Below are 20,252 nucleotides of genomic sequence, written 5' to 3'. Positions count from 1 at the left end.
GCATTGTATGGATTAATAAAATTGTATGGATTTGACAGATTTACAAGTCTCACGCGATTGAGATCAGTCAAATTAGTACAAATATTTTAGAAACGCATCTACGCGTTGCGTTGCTGTCTGAATTGACCTTTAGACGTAAAAATAACACCAACAAAACAATTTTTAAGAAAGAAAACAATAAAGAAGCGCAAATCTAAAATATATCAGTAAAATAAGGGCGAAAACAAGCTGTACCATTAAAAAAAGCTTATAATAAAAAAGCTTCTACTCCTTGATTTATCACCAAAATAGTGGCCATACCACTTGTTGAGCAAAGGTATAGCTCAATACTAATTTATAGTGTTAATGTTGAAATTAGCTATCCACCGATCGTGGTGATAACGCGTCAAGATTGCATCGAGATAGGGCGAGCCGTTTGGCAGTGCATTAGCAGATGTAGCAACGAGATGTAGATGTAGATACGACTGAAGAATGTAGAGACGAGATATTCTTGATAGATGCGCTTTTAAACTTATTTATTGGATAATTTACAAAGCTTAAATGCGTATAAGTTTATTTAAACAAATTACTTAAGATTGTTGTCTGTACTAGACTTTTACTAATTATATGTATAGATATGGTTTATTTTTATCAAAATGGCGCCTAGAGAAACATGCATGAGAAAAAGTCTTGTAGATACAGCTACGTTTATACCTAATGTTAATCTCTCTGTTTTTCTTTTTCTGTCTCTTTCTCTAACACAGTCAGCCTCTCTAGAATTCACGTATTTAAGTATACATAATATCTAAACGTGGGAGCTATCAGCTAACATTATTGTGGACATCGTATCCTATTAACGATTTACAACTATTTAGATATCATTATCCTTTATAATGAAGGTTTACTTATCTTCATAATAACTGCATCATATACAAGACACTTATCTTCAGCTGGGGCCTTATTCTCAATTGTAATAAATTTAAAAACAGTACTTGAATCTCACTTCGATCGCAGGATTTTACACTTACTCTTAATCGCGTTAGAGAGCATGTGCGGGACACTGCCTGCCTGCGCCCGAACGACATTCGAATGTCGGGGGGCTTATTCTCGTGAGTCGACTCGTGAGAATAAGCCCCCGATCAAGAGGCGTATAAACTACTTTATCTTAAGCAGTGTTGATGTTGCTTGTACTATTTTCAAGCTCTCGCACTTTTATCGACGACTGTACTTAACATAATCTGCCTGTGTACATTGAAATGCAATTATCGTATGGCTATAGTAATTTTGTTGTATCTTCATAGACTAGGGTCAGAACTGAAATGCGCTGGATTTTTAATATGCCAATTCAAATTTAGAATTTATTCAATACATTATATTATATATGTGTCGCAGCCGAGTGGTTTAAATAGCCGTTCAATCAAACAGCTAGCCCTTTGACTGAACAACGCCATTCAATCACACGGCTATACGTCGTTTAGCCGACTTGTTGACTACAACGTTCAACACTACAGCTCGACGACGCTTAGCCAACTGGTTTAATGGCAAATTAACTAGGTCGACCATTAGCTTAATATGTAAAATGGGAGAATAGGAAAACTTTTTGTATTTTATTAAAAGATTATTCAAAATTCTGAGGCGTGTTTTGTGATGGTCGCCGGCTGCTGCCGCAGCACAGTCACAGTTCTAACCTAACCAACTTTTGGACTTTCTGGATTGTGTTTGTTTTTATTTTGACCGGGGGGCTGTGCCCCCCGAACCCCCCTTTCAGGGGAGCTGCGTCCATCCATTTCATAATCCCGTAATTTCTCCTCGAATATTTGTTGAAATTTTGATTCACTCGTCTGTGCCTCCATAATTTTTGTCTCTTTAATAACACTTGTAACTTTTATTAACTATGTACTTTCTTTCCGAAAAACAACCACAAACACCTGCTAGTTGACGCCATATTGTAAATAAAACGCACCTAGCGCCGCAGCGGTGCGCGCTGAACTACTTCAATTAGACGGCGGCTTTTGAATCAGCTGTAGTGTTGAACGTTTTGAGCGACTAAAATATTCAATCTAAAAGCTAGCCGTGTGATTGAATGGCGTTGTTCAGTCAAAGGGCTAGCTGTTTGATTGAACGGCTATTTAAACTAGTCGGCTGCGACATATACAAGCTAATACTTTTATATAAATTCGGATATTTTAATTAACCAGAATCCAGATAGATTCATAGGCAATTGACCATTTTGCCTTTGATTTGACACAACTCCAAAATTATTACCTGCGTAACTTTTACAAAATGTTGACAGTATTATTGTGACAGTAATGCCCGGGCCGCACCTGCGTAGTGCTTCGTGCTTAAAACGATACCATTGGAGAATCTGTGTGACGTGTGTATCGTCCAATGGTATCGTCTCATAGCACGAAGCTTCGTATGATAGACGCATGTGCGACCGCGGCATAATAATAGGTTAATGTCACGTTAATTGTGATCCGTCAAGCTTTCTACCCACAGAGAAATAACAATAGAATATGTGTTCAGCGGATAGAACCAGCTGTTGATGACAAAATTTTGCAGAATAATACTTATGCTGGTGTCTATTTATAGTAGGTATAACAAAAATGTACTAGTTAAGTAGTAAAGTAGGAAAGTACTGATTTCTACATTGAAAAGTGCGAGCAATTCCGGACCAATGAAAAACGGAGAATAAGATTGAAGGTAAACACTGACCTAGAGCCCGATTCTTATGTCAAAATCGTTCGATCGCTGGTAGTCTCTCTAGCGCGTGAGACACCATTCAGCATAGTGAGATACCGTGCGATCGTAACATTCGTAGGGGAAAGGTGGGCTAGATTTAAGAGGAGTCCACACCGCCCTTTTTTCCATACAAACGTTGTCCCCTGTTTCCTCCCTGGATAATGCTAGTAGAGTTATATTTATTTTCCTGAATATCTACGGCCACTAATACAATGTCCCTATGTTTTCTTTTTTTTCATAATTTAATTATTAAATAAGATATGAACGTTCAAAAACCCAAAAAAATGGCCAGATTTTCCGCTGTGTTCAAACGTCCAGAAAACAGATTTGGCTAGATTATACAAAAAAAAGCAAAACATAGGAACACAGCTCAATCCTTTTTTTAATCTTTAATGAAAAAACTACTTAAATCGGTTAAGTTTTGGAGAAGGAATCAGGGGACAACGAATCATTGATTTTCTGGATTTTCTGCAGTTGTCTCTATCGCGTTCTGCGGTATAGGCTTGAGGTAAGGGAGACAGCTATAGATATTACAAGTACTTTTTTTTCATTTCTCTAGCCCCTGGTGTATCCTCTTAACAGGGGTAAGTATTAACAAGTCTATAACTACTAAATTAAATGACAATATGGCAAGACGTTAAATGTTATAAGTTCGGGCGACGTCGGCGAACGATTTGCGAAGTGTGTTGTCGGCCGGCCGCCACGTTGTGAAGTTATGGTATGTCGGTGCAAAAATACAGGCAAACAAACATTTTTACGTCGCGAATTTTTTTATTCATGCTTTAATTATTTGGTTTTGCGATTGCAGATTTTTATATAATTAATGGTTATTTAGTTGTTAATTACATTTCCGTGTTATTTTATTAAATATACCTATAGTTTTTTTTTTAATTAGTTATATCCAAAAAGTTCCTCGGGGGCTAGTTTTAACAAAAGGAACGGGGTAAGTATTAACCGCTAATATTTGGTATTACAAGCAAGTTGGAGCTGCCACATCTGCCCAAAGGGGTACGTCTATAACTCTGGCGGCACTCCGGCAACACCAAATCCACCGATGTCGGAATCCGAGGATCATATTCAATTTTTGTTGCAAGTGGAATCCATAGGGGCTGGAAACAGGTCAGGTTGGATGACATAAAAGGAAATTATTTGACAGAAGATCTTATTGTTTTTTAACATTTGTATGTCAAAAAATAAATAAATAACCAATTTATTATTATGTTGTTCTTTTACTTCCATGGTAACATGAAATTCCAACAAGTTTACTAGCGTTAATACTTACCCCGTCACTGTTAGTATTTACCCCCGAAACGGGGCAAGTTTTAACCGCTGACTTTTTTTTTTTAAATGCGTCTCCCTTCGAATCCAAGTAATTTAGATGAATTTTTAGCTTATTATATGTAAGTCACATAAATTTCCGTTACTCTGGTATAAAAATAATAACATAAAGTTTTCAAATTAAGAAGATAAATAACAATATTCAAAATCTGTTAGAACTAGCCCCCCTCTCCCCTACTTCAAAGCTTTAGAATCGGGTCTCTAAGGCTTAATTCCAAAAATTCCAATCTCGGTTAAAAGATCCAAATACTTACTAACATAGCGAAGACACGAATTAAACTAAAACTAACATACAGAAATGGACTTATCCGTCTGTCTGTCAGGTAGCAGCTCGCTGCTAACGAGTCGTGCAAATATTGCTAACTGACAACTGTGAAATAGAAAGTTATAACACCACTTATTATTTTTTTCGTTTTTGTATTTGATATTGGCTTTTCTTTTTGACAGAATTTTCAAAAGGATACCTTGTTTTTTGCAAAATTAATATGCTCCTATAACTTAAGTAATTGCTTCTACTTACCCTCTTTTAATTTATTCCTTCTACACTATTTGGATCCTGCAGTCCTTTTTTTAAAACTAGGTGTTACTTATTGCGAAACTATCTTTAGCAGCAAAATTAAAAGCAATCATCGTCGATCATGGACAAATAGTCGAGCATCTCTACACATTCGCTATCCTATCAGCAGTGGCGGCCTTGCCCAATGCCCATGGCAAGGCCCCGGGTGGAAGGTGTTTGCTAGGCCCTTTGGCCTTTGTCTTCCAAAAAAACACCTTGCGAGGCCCATGCAAGAGCGAGGCGATTGCCCTGTACGCCAAGTCCTAGTATCACATGTATTGTCCATAATATGACGTGGCTGCATAATATTTATATTGTTACAGTTGACATATTATATATACGTAAGTCGTAACATAACAAACAAACGTACTGTCTAATGAGCGACACACGTACTAACACTATAAATAGTTAACGTAAACTATATACAGTTATTTCATATTATATAACTCTTCACTGTGACCATGACATTGCGTGATGTCGATAGTATATTGATCGTAAAATTCTGACACTGTTATTGACTTACATCTACCAATATACTTAACTATCAATATTATCGAGTCTCAGAAAAAATTTTGGTTGGCTTTGGAATATTTGAGAATGGTTCAGATTCAGAACCTAAGACAGAGGATAACTTTAACAACTAAGTAGAAGTACCATAGAATATATATTAGTAGTACCAATTGCTATCAGGCAGGCTATGACAAGCCCAGCGGAAAAATCTCGACCAACTTTGATTTGACATTAAATACTATGAGTTCACCATTTGCATATTAACCCATCAAGCCCCATAAGCTCACCGGTGAGCGAAACACAATAGAATTACAGCAGATTTCCAAGAATCCACGAGCGAAGGATTAATCAATTGCTCTGATCGTACATCAAAAATTTAAAATCACAGTCATTATAATAACATTGTTTGATAGAAGAGTATAAAGTGTTTACTTGGTAGAGCTTAATATGAAAAGTTTAAGGTCTATCAAGTGATAATGAATCCATACTTCCATACTAATATTATAAATGTGAACGTGTGTCTGTCTGTCTGTAATGCCCAAACCACTGAACCGATTTTGCTTTAATATTCAAAGGACATAGGATACTTTTATCCCGCAAAAATCTACGGTTCCTACGCGATAACGGATTTTTGGCGCTTTCATCTAACTTATTATTATATTTTCCTACAACATAACGAGTATTGACGTTCAAAGTGAATTAGATGGGCAAACGGTTTGTTTACATGTGAGTCCGTCACGTATGTAGGTCACAAAAATCATTAATATATTATAACGAGTAATTCCGTAATAGCAGTCGTGAGGCTCACTCTATCACCTCGTTCGGTTAATATGATAGTTTTGAGGTTATGTGTGGGGAGTAAGGAGCTAGTTGCGAGTTGGAGTTCAAAATAAAGGGGTTTTATTGGGACTCTTTGTGAAAAAAACCCTTGACTGTTTACTATAAAGTGACTTATGACAAGAAATATTGATAGAGGTTCCAATGCCGGAGTATTAATACATAGGAAATGAACTAGAAACACAATGTTTCGAGGTGATATGTAGTGAAAAGAAGTTCATTGTGAGTTAGAGTTCAAAATCAGGGCTGTAAGGTGAATTTTTGGAGGCAAAACTTGTGAACGTTTGACATAAAGTGATTAAACATGACATAGGCTTTTGCACCGGTGTACCATATCAGAACCTTAAACATAAATGAACTAGAAATACGATGTTTTAAGTGTTATGTGGTTAAAAAAAGTATTTACTGTGGGCTTGAGTTCAAAATTTGGATTTTTTAAGGGAGACTTTGTGAACGTCAAAGTGATATGACATGACATATTGATAAAGGCTTTTGCGCCGGTCTACTCTATGAGAATTTTGTTAAGTGAAAATAAATAGAGTAAATATGTAATATTGCTTATATTAAGTGATGAATAAATAATATTATGTGATGAATGATAGTACCTAAAGGTAAAAATTGTATCCCTTTTTGGTGGTTTTTTTTTAAGTGAAAACTTCTTTAGCGGCGTTGAGCACTTTTGTGGGATGGGTAAAAACTGTGAAACTCGCGTCAGATTCTCGTACTGATCGAAAAACCGTAAAAGGGTTGGAGAGTATATACCTATATATAGTGTTGTAACATCGAAATCGATTAATCGAACAATCGATTGTTTTTTTTCGATTGTCGATATTTTTTAATCGATTGTAAAGGTTTCGATTAATTAAAAAAATCGATTTTTAAAAAATCGATTTTCATAAAAAATGGGTTAAAAATTTAATCGATTGTAAGAGTTTCGATTAATTAAAAAAATCGATATTCATAAAAAATGGGTTAAAAAAAATAATGCACAACGTTAATAATCAAGTTTTCACTTCTGCCGGCACTCCCGGAGTGCAACCCATTTTTTTTTTTAAATTTTGTGTAGTCGTGTAGGGTGCTTGCATAAAAAGTCATAGTTTTGAAAAGGTGTAATGCGACAGAAAGTAGTGGAAGATTGCGCGTGACGATTTAAAGTTCAATCATAAGTCATATTAAGTCATAACATTATATTTAAAATATTATGAGTCTTGTATCAAGTATGCCAGTAGTGTTCATCGTTGGATTTTATAAGACGTATCCAAAACATAGGGCCTCATCCTCTATAGTCGCTACAACCTTGCATGTAACCATTGTGTCTATTAGGTACGTATAAAATTTGCGTTTTCCTACCATGCAATAAATTTTTTCATTTATTTCCAGGTGGAAAGTGTTAGTGAAAATGGGGTGCGCGACAATGTGTGTGTGAGCGACAACTCCCGCGACAATGTGAGACAATGTTGGTATGTGCGGGTCGCGCGCCACCATCCGCGCCGACCGGACTACAGAGGCTGCTGTGTGTGCTGCTCGCCGTGCTGCTGGCTGTGAGGTGAGTGGCGACATTATGTGTATGTGAGCGACAACTCCCGCGACAATGTGAGACAATGTTGGTATGTGCGGGTCGCGCGCCACCATCCGCGCCGACCGGACTACAGAGGCTGCTGTGTGTGCTGCTCGCCGTGCTGCTGGCTGTGAGGTGAGTGGCGACATTATGTGTATGTGAGCGACAACTCCCGCGACAATGTGAGACAATGTTGGTATGTGCGGGTCGCGCGCCACCATCCGCGCCGACCGGACTACAGAGGCTGCTGTGTGTGCTGCTCGCCGTGCTGCTGGCTGTGAGGTGAGTGGCGACATTATGTGTATGTGAGCGACAACTCCCGCGACAATGTGAGACAATGTTGGTATGTGCGGGTCGCGCGCCACCATCCGCGCCGACCGGACTACAGAGGCTGCTGTGTGTGCTGCTCGCCGTGCTGCTGGCTGTGAGGTGAGTGGCGACATTATGTGTATGTGAGCGACAACTCCCGCGACAATGTGAGACAATGTTAGTATGTGCGGTTCGCGCGCCACCATCCGCGCCGACCGGACTACAGAGGCTGCTGTGTGTGCTGCTCGCCGTGCTGCTGGCTGTTAGGTGAGTGGCGACATTATGTGTATGTGAGCGACAACTCCCGCGACAATGTGAGACAATGTTAGTATGTGCGGTTCGCGCGCCACCATCCGCGCCGACCGGACTACAGAGGCTGCTGTGTGTGCTGCTCGCCGTGCTGCTGGCTGTTAGGTGAGTGGCGACATTATGTGTATGTGAGCGACAACTCCCGCGACAATGTGAGACAATGTTAGTATGTGCGGTTCGCGCGCCACCATCGCGCCGACCGGACTACTGAGGTGAGTGGCGATAATGTGTAGTCGCGCGATAATTGTGGAGAGCATCCTTATCTACCTAATATATCTACACACTTGCACCCTGTATGATATACTAATATTATAAATGCGAAAGTGTTAACTCTTAAACCTTAAACCGCTAAACCAATAATTTTGTATTAAAACTTGGTATGGAGATAAGATTTTTATACCGGAAAAATGAACGGTTTTCGTGCTATAAATGAATTCATACTAATATTAAAAATGCGAAAGTATGCTTGTCTGTTACATCTTCATTTTCGGTTAAAGTTTCTGCAGCTGAACTGCTGAACTGATTCTGATGATTATAATGTTGAAATACTGTAGGTCCCAGGAACGAACATATAAGACAGTTTTTATGTGAACATGATAAACGAATTATGAAATATACTAAAACTTCTGTTAATAAGTATTGCTTATATTGAAAACAATTTGTAGAACTATCTTGTAAAGTTCACCGAGTCGACCTTGGTAAAAGCTTTTGGACATTGGTTTCGGATTGTTATCTGTAATGTTGTAACGGTTCATTGAAATCACATAATTTAGCCAATTACGACTTGAAAGCGAGTTTGGTCAGTCCTTTAAAACATTGGATGCGTATTTGATGACCGCGTGCGTTTATATCGCGTGCTTGAAAGCAATTTTTAGCAAGAGTTTTTCCTAAAATATTTTAATATTTTACGGCCATAAGACTATAATACTAAGACGGATTAAGAATATTAGTGTTTATATATAAAGATAGTCGAGCATTTAACTTATTCACTTGCCTGAATACAAGTTTCATCTTCGTCAAAAATCCGATACGACGAAACGTTTCGAGAAAAGATAGGTAGTGCCCTTGCGCGCTTCGCTTTGCTCATCTTGGTGGGGGCACTTGGCTTCCCTGTTCTAATACCTTTAATCTAATGTAATAAATTATAAAACCAAAGGAATTTTTAATCTAATTTAACAAATATTTTAATTTAGAATAACAAGAACTACTGCCTATAATATAAAAAGCAAAATGTTCGCAAAAGCTTGTATCCTTGATTCAAAAAAATTGATTTTTAAAATGTTAATATTCCAAACAAATTCTTAAAACGATCTTACAGAATTAGGATGCTTATTGTTGTTGAACAACAACCAATTGAGGTAACAACGAAATTGTTCCCGCATTTTTTTTCCTAAAAAACAACTTCGCCAAAATTCTAAAAGAAGGTTTCAATGAAAAAAACCCTTTATGCCAACAAGTAAACAAACATAAAGGCCTAATGATATGTTGTACAGATACCCGAGTACCTGCCGATCACCCATCAGACCCATCAAAGCACCCTATAATTATCTACTATAAATTTGCGAATCAAAAAGGGAATAAAGGGTATTCAAAAGTTGGAGCTTACTAGGGTTCGGTACTTTACTGAAAATGTCGGTCGAAACAAATGATACTTAAAGCTGGTTTTGCCTTATATTACTCGTAAAAAGATGATGGTAGAAAGGCAAAGTATGAAGTAACTCAATTCAAGTAGGTAACTATTAAGCGTTTTTAAAAAGTGTCAGAATTAAAAAGAGCAAGGTTAAGTCCCAATTTCACCAACGACCGTTAAAGTTAACGCTCGAATTAGTATCACGTTACCTCTTTCGTATTTCTTATGAATGAAAGAGAAGACATGACATTTTAACAAGCTATTAATACTAACAGACGTTGGTGAAATTGGGGCTAAAGGTACAGGATTGTCTCTACATTCGCTTCGTATACCGCAACTGCACCTGAAACAGTATTCTTAGTTTACAAACTTTGATCCCGTCAGAGATAGAATTTTGAAAAATCTTTTCTGGCTCTAAGCCAGACCTGTTCAGTGTGCGTTGACCTATTAGCTTTATCTCATTTATATTACGAGATCTTACATTCTTAAGTGACTTGTTAAATAATATTTAACTTGAAAATAAATAATATTCAAGACCCTAAAATGTGATGATGTGCCGTGAATAGGAATGGTCGTTTTGGCGAGTTATGGTCGTCCCACACGTGGGCTGCCAGTGGGCCAATTACGTCGTACGTGCTCGTTATAAGTCCGTCTTGTACGGCAATACAACGATACAAATTAACATACAAGTTAAAAGTTTTGCAGCTGTCTTCGCTAAGGAAGACACCACTAAGATAAAAATTCGATTTCGTCTATTACTTTACTAAATCTTGTCTTGATTAATTACTGTGCGACGATTATTCAAATTTTTACTAGTCTTTCGACTTGACGATAATAGAAAAACGACGTTGAAAACTTTTTCTCTTACCGATAGGCGATAAGTCTAAAGAACAAAAATTGTACTTTAAAGTCTGAGCAATACTATAATATAATTTTGCGTAAAATCGCTAATAAATAATAGTACATTGTGTTAACTATATTATTATGATTTGTCCAGACATAAACTATCTGTAAGCTTAATTTAATTATAATCAGCTTAACTATTTCTGAGATTAATGTGTGCAAACTGATAGAGACTAGGACTATTAAAATAATAATTATGACTGTAACTATCTTTAGTCAATAATAGTGGGCTCAGTCATTTCATATTCATGCTATTTTTCATTCTAAAGCATTGTAATAAGATCGATATTCGGATGAGAGGTGGTGATAGGTAATCATTTAGTGCGATACCCGACTCCGCCCATATGCCCACAAACACAAGTTTGGCTATAATTTTGGTTAGATATGCAATCATCACTCATCATTGTATGAGTCAGACTAGCTTTTGTTGGTAATTTAACATAATATTATACAATTGTTAAACATCCATACTAATAAAATGCGAAAGTGTATAATGTATATGTCTGTCTGTTAACTCTTTACGTCCAAACGCTTGAAACGATTTCGCTAAAAAGTATGGAGATACTTTGACTTCCGACTCCTGGGAAAGGACACAAGATACTATTTATCCCGAATAAATGAACGCTTTCCGCGCGATAAACAAATTTTGGCGCAAAGAAGTTGCGGACAGACAGACAGAAAACGAACAAACGTAGGCTGGTGTCATTTTACCTCTTACTACGGTAAAATTGATACAATGTTATATACGTAGATAATATGCTGTCTTGCAATGTTATTAACATTGCAATAAAGGGTCATAGACCTCATAGTCTGCCAGATGTTTCATAATGTTATTTTAATAAATATTTGTGATTATTTTTCCGACCCAAATATCGACCAATGGAATTGCACCATTCGACGTCACGTGGTACAACCTACATGGTATTATACTGATAATTTTTTGAAAATTTTCTCTGGTAGTTGCTATATATAAAAAACAAATTCTAATTCTATTGGCCGACATTTGGGACGGAAAAATAATCCCCCGAATACCACACGAGCTTCAAAATTATCTGGCATTTCCCTCAAGGTTCCCTGCAAACAAATAAAGTGGTCAAGTTTTTCAGGTTAAAAAATCACGAGCGCGAAGCGAAGCTCCTTCATTTGTTTGCAACGAACCTATCGGGAAATACCCGATAATTTTGAAGCTCTTGTGGTATTATAAGTGAAAAATCAGCTGTTCTTGGTTACTGACCTCAGCTCAGCTGTCATGAATACTGACATCAGCAGATCGTATAGCAGTTTCGTAGAAGACATTGATTCAATATCAACTTAAACAAGTCTCTACGTAATGATTTATCATCAGCTTATTAATGTTATGTCGTGACATAATGAGCCGCGCACGCAGCGCCTGTCGATCATTGGTCTATAGCAGTAATTCCCAAAGTGATCCAGGTGGACCCCCAGGGGTCCACGTGAGACTAGACGATAATGGGGGTTAACAATTATTGTAGGTCCATGAAAATTAATTTGGTTATCAGTGAAGAACTTTTGTGTAAGCTTGATTTGTCTTATTAGAAAGGGATGGCGAACCCTGCCTTATCAACGTGCCACTTTTCTGAATAATTACTCAGGTGATGTCATAGACGTGCCATCAAATAATAGTTTGGGAACCTCTGCTCTATAGTATGTGCCTTTATTGCAATGTCAGTCTGCATAATATTAATACTTTTAAATCTTTGGATTTGGAGCTACTTTGACTTAATATTTTATCATTAACCTGGCTGTTGTCTGCGAATTCGTCCGTGTTTACACATGATAAATAATGTCCGCACGTTCGCTTTCGCTTCTATTGGGTTGCAGCATGATGTTATATTGCCTAAAACTTACTCGAAAATATACCAACCAGTAAAAAGGATTTTTTTCATTCTAACTCCGAAAAAAATAGACCCTGTCTCTATTTAACCTTTATCTACTCCGTGGTAAGATAGTCTATTTCTGCCGAAGCCCGCTCTCCCGTGTTGTTTCTGTCCTATCTTCTACAGTAGACCTAAGCAGAAAACGATAGTTACGAGTAAGTATAGTAGATGTAGGTAGGAAACATTTAATTTAACGAGTAAGTGGAAAGTATGGCGGTTTACGACGACATTTAAAATAAATTAAAAGCTTTAAAGTTAAACGGTCTCGGAACTGTTATTTACTGGTTCCCAATTCTCGTATTCGATGTTCAATTATTCATGCATTAGGCTGCGTTTCCACCAGAGCTGCGTTTCGAGTAATGTGTTTTTGAGTACCAACAGAATAGCTGCGCTTAGCCGGCAAATGAAGCGATCCTATTGGCTATCAAAAACACACTTCTCGCAACGCAGCTCCGGTGGAAACGCAGCCTTAAGCGACTCTTGGATGGTTTCGACTCCACGAGTTTCCTCAGAGCCTCAGAATTCGAAGGATTGATTTTATTAAAACTTAAAACTACTACTACATCTTGTTTTAAAAGTTAGAACTATGCGTGCTGAATATTATCTGAGAAGTTTATGATTCTTTAGATAGACATGTCGTTTCTACCGTCCTTTCTACCGTCTACGGATGCGATTCTACGATATCGCGATCGCCACTCATAAAAGCATTCTCTCCGAGATTCGAAGCAGGAGAATTGGACCCTTGGAGGCATAAACTTCACATTTATTGGTGTATGATTATTGGCGCTACTATTTCTAATAGTGCGTTTGGGTACGGTAGGTACCAACCATAAACCTATACGACAGTATATATTAAGTCTATGGTACCAACTAGGTACCTGACACAACACGATTTCAATAAAAGTTTATGAATCAATATTATAATATTGTTATTATGATTTTTTAATGAAATAAGGGGGTAAGGAAGGGAATAGGGGAGGGTAGGGAAGGAAATAGGGGAGGGTAGGGAAGGGAAAAGGGTAGGGGATTGGGCCTCCGGTAAACTCACTCACTCGGCGAAACACAGCGCAAGCGCAGTTTCACGCCGGTTTTCTGTGAGCCGGTGGTATTTCTCCGGTCGAGCCGACCCATTGGTGCCGAAGCATGGCTCTCCCACGTCAATAAATATACTCAGTTTTTAGACACATGATTAAATATACTCAGTTTTCAGACCAAGTATAGAATATCTTTTAGTCAACTCATTCCATACACGAAGCGGCATTTTCGCGAAAGTGACTCAACATTTCATTAACCTGGCTGGACCAGGCTGGACCCCTTGGAATTACGCTGAGATGTAGCTTCACTCTGCATCCCTATATCGGTCGGTTGTATCACGCGGAGCGCTCTGAGGAATTGTTCGGAATCATAACTCCTGCAAATTTTCGCCTTCGTTCCACGCGAAAAATATACCATCCTCATCACCTTGATGATTGACGGTCTTCCACAGTGCGTTTTTCGCGTAACTTTTTGCCATGCACTGTAAAACTCTGGAATAAACTGTCACCACTCACCGGCAGTATTTCCGGACTAATGTGACCTGCAAACCTTCAAGAAGAGAGCGTATTCCCTCTTAAATGGCCGGTAACGCACCAGCAGCTCTTCTAATGTTGCGAGTGTCCATGAGTGACGGTAGTTGATTTCCATCAGGTGACCCGTTTGCTCTTTTGCCCCCTTACCTTAAAAAAAACCTACTACATAACGACTTCTCTGACACCACAATCTATCACCTCCTTTGTTTTTGAGTGGTGCAGAATGACGGTGCAGCTCTATTTTACACTTTTGTATAAAAATTAAAAACATCTTGTTGTATTGAGAATTGAGATGTACTCATAAGACCGTTAAGTAAAACCATTAACCGTTGTAACTCTATAAGAATAAGTACAGCAAAAAGTGCAAAACATCTTGTAAAGTAGTAAAGTGGTGCAACTTTCATAAAGAGGCAAGGTCGGACTAGTAGCAAGATTCAACACAAATCGAGTATTGATTTACCTGAACATAAACAATAAGATAAAAGGTTAAGCCCGAGCGCGCACTAGCGGGCAAGCCGCGGCGGCCAGGCCGCTGCGGCCATCAAGATACCTTATGGTGAAGCCGCCATACACTACACGACGCGCACCTGGCCGCAACGCAACCAGCGGTTAAGTGTAGCCACACTGTGAAGAAAGTATTTTTAAGCTTTTATCGCTTTAAGGCTTTAAGCGCAGTGACCGAATCAAGAAATTCTATACCGAAAAATACCTAACACTTCCCACTCCACTACTGCGCGGCGTTACCAGACTTCGGCACGGTGTTTGTGTGCGTGCGACTAGACGTATGCGAATTATAATAATTGCATAAGTTGATAAAAAATGCTATGCAATAGCTTTACCGCGGCAGTCCCCGAGTGCCACACGTATTTTTTTTTAATATGTTATGAAATTTTATGAAGTTAATAATGGTTGGCGTTATAAGTGTCATAGTATTTTATCTGTTTTTCAAATTGGCCCTTTAAGTGATAATGCCTTAGCTTAATATCACATCTGAAACACATCATAATGTGTGGTGCAAATCCACTGTTTTTATATTTTAATCGTAAGTTTTTGTATAATGTACTAGATGTCCCGCGCGGCTTCGCCCGCGTAAATTAGAAATTTTACAGAATCCGTAGCTACATTTTTCCATAAAAAATATTTCCCCCGTTTTTCCCACATTTTCCTGAGTTTCTTCTGTCGTATTAGTCTTAGAGTAATAATATAATATAACCTTCTCGATAAATGATGAGTCTTACTCGATAAATGATCTATCTAACACTGAGATAAGTTTTTAAATCGGACCTGTAGTTTCTGAGATTGACGCGTTCAAGCAAACATACTCTTCAGGTTTATAATATTAGGTAGATATAGATTTTTTTTAATTATCGCTTGACAAACTCGAGTCTCGATCTAAAAGACTATGAAATGGTATAATATGGTAGTGATGATGATGATGATGATGAAGAATGTAATTTGCATAGTAGCATATGCTTTCTGTTCTTAAAACAACGCCGAAACTTCCAAACTTGTATCTATAAAGAATCAGGAATTCTCTCAGCACCTTCCGAACCACGGTATACCAGGTATATCTCGGTGCAAAATCTTACTTGTTGGTAGCATATGCTTAGAATACTTCTCACGAAACCGAAGTCACCATATGTTTCCCTATAAGTTTTGAGGAGTTTCCTCGATTACTTATGGATCCTTCATCAGATCACCACTTTTCTGAATATAATACCAAATTGGGATGATAGCCTATATACCAAAAGAAAAATTTTGAAAATCGGTTAACAAACGGCGGAGTAATCGTTGAATATAAGAAAACGAACATAACACCTCCCCCATTTTGAAAGTCGGTTAAAATTGTAGCCAATGTGTTATTTATTTAATATTTTAATCAGCACATGAATTGAATAACAAAATTTTTTTCAAATTAATCGTAGCACCATCTGTCAGGACAAACTAAAATTGAATGCGATGATAGCGCCGTCCGCCGGATCTAATGTAAAACATTCCAAAATCAACAACTCCTTATAAATAAGAAATTAATTGAAAAAACATTTTCCAGTAGACCAAACTGTAAATCTAAACCATTCTCGAATCTCCACGAACACACACAAAAAATTTCATCAAAATTGGTTCAGTCGTTTAGGAGGAGTTCAGTCACATACACACGCACACAAGAAATATATATATTAAGATAAGTCCAATAAGTTAAGTTCGGAATGGCTTATTTAACATTGCATCGTCTCGTTTCAGTTTGGACGATCAAACTAAATAGTTATGAAACTGCTTCTGTACTAGATGACGCCCGCAACTCCGTTGCGCCAAAACTCGTTTGTCGCTCGCGAACATTTTCCGGGATAAAAAGTATCCTATATCCTTTCCCGATACTCAAAATATTTTCATACCAAATTTCAGCAAATCAGTCAGCGCTTTGGGCGTGAAGAGGCAATTGAAAGACAGACGGACAGACACACTTTCGCATTTATAAAATTAGTATGAAATCCCATACTTCTTAAATCTGTAGGTCTACTACAAAACCGTTTTGAGACTCAAACAATCGGACAAGAATGCCGCGTCCTGCTCTAACAACGTCATATCACGTTTGTTAGAGTAGGACACAACATTCTCGTACGATTGTTTGAGTCTCAAAACCGTTTCGTGGTACAGGGCCTGAATTCTAATGACGTTCTTGTAGGTAAACGATGTCGCCTTACGAAAAATGAGTGAGTATTGTAAACCAAGTTACAATATTTAAATACCACAAATTGCTCATTACAAAAACGCATTCAGTTCCATATTTTATGGATCTTATATCGGATTTTTATAAATCATTACATTCTTAACTATTTAACCCGACAGGCCTATCTTAATAATCTTATTTAATGTCTTAATACTCGTATCGGACTTAATAAAGTTCGCGTGTAATTTAGTATGATAAATTAATTTACGCCATTACCACACTTATTACATGGTATTATCGGCTATTATCGTATCAATGAATAAGTGGTATTTATTGCTGGTGTTACCTTTGTATATGTGGGCGGTGTAGATGCAAAAGTATAGGGAAACGGAGGAAAATACTTTTACGAAATGATTGTACAGAGTCCATATAGTAGCCGAAAACGATATTGGAGCGATAAGATCAAAGAATATTACTAGGCTACATAGAAAATAATAAAATGCCTAAAGGCATTAAGCCCGACTCTGTACCATTATGTGTGCAAAAAGTATAATAAAAAAAATAGTTATACAGAGAATTAATATACTTTACTTAGGAGAATTATTACGTGATAACTGTAAAATTGTGAAACAGGCTAGGGCCTGTTTCACCACTTTCTAGTAAGTGCCGGATAGGCTATCCAAATTTATCTGACAGTTAGAGTATAGACTATAGAGTATCTGTCAGATAAGTTATGGATAGCATATCCGACGCTTAGTGGTGAAACAGTCCCTTAATCTCTTTACCTATAACTGTAAGGGTCAATTTATACTAGCGCAGAGTCGAAGCGCATCGAAGCGAATTATTAAAACTGAATATAACAAATTCAACCTCAACTCCAAAGCGTTAACGCACTTTATGACTTCTGAGAATTTAAAAAGGCGCGCGCATCCGCGCGAATTCGCGTGAATGCGCCCGACAAACGCTGATTAGCCTCGCAGAAGTAATGCACTCTGGAGTTAAAGTTGAATTTTCTGTGTTCAGTTTTTGGGAATTCACTTCGACTCTGATAAATTGACCCTAAAAGATAATTGTCAATACTCAACGATCCATAAAACTCATCCTAACAGCTCTTTTGTACAGACAGGCACTGTATACATATGTCGTATTATACAAGAGTAGTTTATCATAACGTAATTTCACGCTACTGTCAAATCCACCCAGCAACCACCATGTCTTTTGATCATTCTGATTATGATACAGCCCGAGGCTTCACGGTCATCTAAAACAAATTACACAATCAGAAAGTCATCAAGCCCGAATTGTCGCTTACTACAAAATGTTACCGGCCAAGAGTGAGTTGGACTTACGCGCGATGAGTTCGGTACAAAACGGGAAAAGGCAAAAGAGTTAAATACTTACATCAAGTGAAAATTTTGTGGAAAATTTCAACATCTTTTTATGATGAGGACATAACCTGGTGTCAGACAGTAAGGGGCAAGGGCTCAGACCTCAGTTTATACTGAGCCCTTGCCACTTACTGTCACAAGTGTAGGCACACACATTAACACTATTGAAACCAATATTATATTGAAACGGTTAAACTTTCTTTATTCGAGACTACCCGAATCGGGAGAGACGCACGTAAGCGATTACTGTTATATTTAAGAGGAGTCCACACCGCCCTTTTTCCCATACAAACGTTGTTTCCTCCCTGGATAATGCTAGTAGAGTTATAATTTTTTTCCTGAATATCTATGGCCACTAATACAATGTTCCTATGTTTTCTTTTTTTAAGAAGATATGAACGTTCAGAAACCCAAAAAAATGGCCAGATTTTCCGCTGTGTTCAAACATCCAGAAAACAGATTTGGCTAGATTTAACAAAAAAAAAAAACTAAACATAGGAACACAGCTCAAGCCTATCTTTAATCTTTAATGAAAAAATTACTTAAATCGGTTAAATTTTGGAGAAGGAATCAGGGGACAACGGGCTTATTATAGGCTTGAGGTAAGGGAGACAGCTATATAGATATTACACGTACTTTTTTTTCATTTCTCTAGCCCCTGGTGTATCCTCTTAATGCATTTGCATTTTGCACCTTGTACAAAGGAAATAGAAGTAAATATAATTTAGCTGGTGGCTGTTGTTTTTTTTTAAAGAAGTAAGGGGGCAAATGAGCAAACTGGTCACCTGATGGAAAGCAACTTCCGTCGCCCATGGACACTCGCAGCATCAGAAGAGTTGCAGGTGCGTTGCTGGCCTTTTAAGAGGGAATAGGGTATTAGAGGAGGGTAGGGAACGGCATAGGGTAGGGGATTAGGCCTCCGGTAAACTCACTCACTCGGCGAAACATAGCGCAAGCGCTGTTTCACGCCGGTTCGTCAATAAGTGCTATAACTTATTGACGAACCGGCGTGTTCAATAATATATATATATATATATATCTCTGGCGCCTCTACGTCGCCGCAAAGTGGTGTTTTCAGCGCTGTTTTTAAGTTTGAAAGCAGCGCTGATAGCGCTTGGCAGCGACGTCGGGAAATACGATCGTTGCCGAAAAACTACGAAAATTTCTATGCGCATTGTCACTTTGGGAGCACTGTATTTGTATTGTGGTGATAAGGTTTATATCTTTTGAGTGCGGAACCCTAAAAAAGTAATGCGATACGTTACAATAGTATGTGATTACTGACCGGACGTACGACAATACGCCACGCTCCAAGGACCGCCATTATTACTTTAATTTTATATCTATGACTGTAACAGGATTATCTAGGATTGTATTGAAATGACTCATCTGAGGATTGACGTGGTGTGAATGGTATAAATATTGATAGGAGACTGTCGCCGAACCTATTCGTCTTTGCCTGGCAGTGGATATGTCGCAGTCATCTGGTTGATTCTGTTATTTGATTGACTGACTAACGGTTTCATTTAATTAAACCATTTAATTAAATGACTAAAATCCCGCTAAGTCGCTGTCGCTGTGATGTCGCTGCGATAATTTTGTTTCATGTGTGCTAAGCCTTATTTGTACTATGCCTTCGTATAAGTATAACCTATATTTGCTGAGTGAATTTGTAATGCAGGAAATTTAAATTAAATGACAAAGTCGGCATAATAACTAAAATATATAAATCACCAAATTCTTACATTTCTTCTGAAAAATTCAACATTCGCCCAGCAAATAAAAAATATGAATTATGAATAAGTTAGTAAGTTCTTAGAACGTTTTCAGTATATTCTAAATTCTTCGTTACATAGCATAATACATTTTATATTAGTAACGTACTTGTGAATATGGTTTTCTCTTACTTTTATAGCTGGTGGCCATATTTTTAATTATCTTTTGGGTTTAATTTATATGTTGTGGTGGGCGAAGTCGCGGCCAACATAATATGGACTATAGAGGTTCGTTAGTGCGGCTGATTAAGAATAACTTTACTACTTGGTCTTAAAATAAATAA

At 37.7% G+C, this 20,252-nt stretch overlaps 1 protein-coding gene across 1 annotated transcript in view; it reads left to right on the top strand.

Moving 5' to 3' along the window:
- The first annotated feature begins 5,939 nt into the window (after positions 1-5,939).
- The window catches only part of LOC121728035 (protein Wnt-2-like), a 48,974-nt gene continuing 34,661 nt past the window's right edge, over positions 5,940-20,252 (top strand). Inside the window, exons 1-2 of the mRNA XM_042116133.1 lie at positions 5,940-6,184; positions 7,343-7,949. Of these exons, the coding sequence (XP_041972067.1) occupies positions 7,858-7,949 (92 nt within the window). The 5' untranslated portion in view covers positions 5,940-6,184; positions 7,343-7,857. The remainder of the gene's footprint in view (positions 6,185-7,342; positions 7,950-20,252) is intronic.

The sequence above is a fragment of the Aricia agestis genome, chromosome 6 (assembly GCF_905147365.1).
Source record: "Aricia agestis chromosome 6, ilAriAges1.1, whole genome shotgun sequence".
Taxonomy (NCBI): Eukaryota; Metazoa; Arthropoda; class Insecta; order Lepidoptera; family Lycaenidae; genus Aricia; species Aricia agestis.
This window is presented reverse-complemented; position numbering and strand designations above follow the sequence as displayed.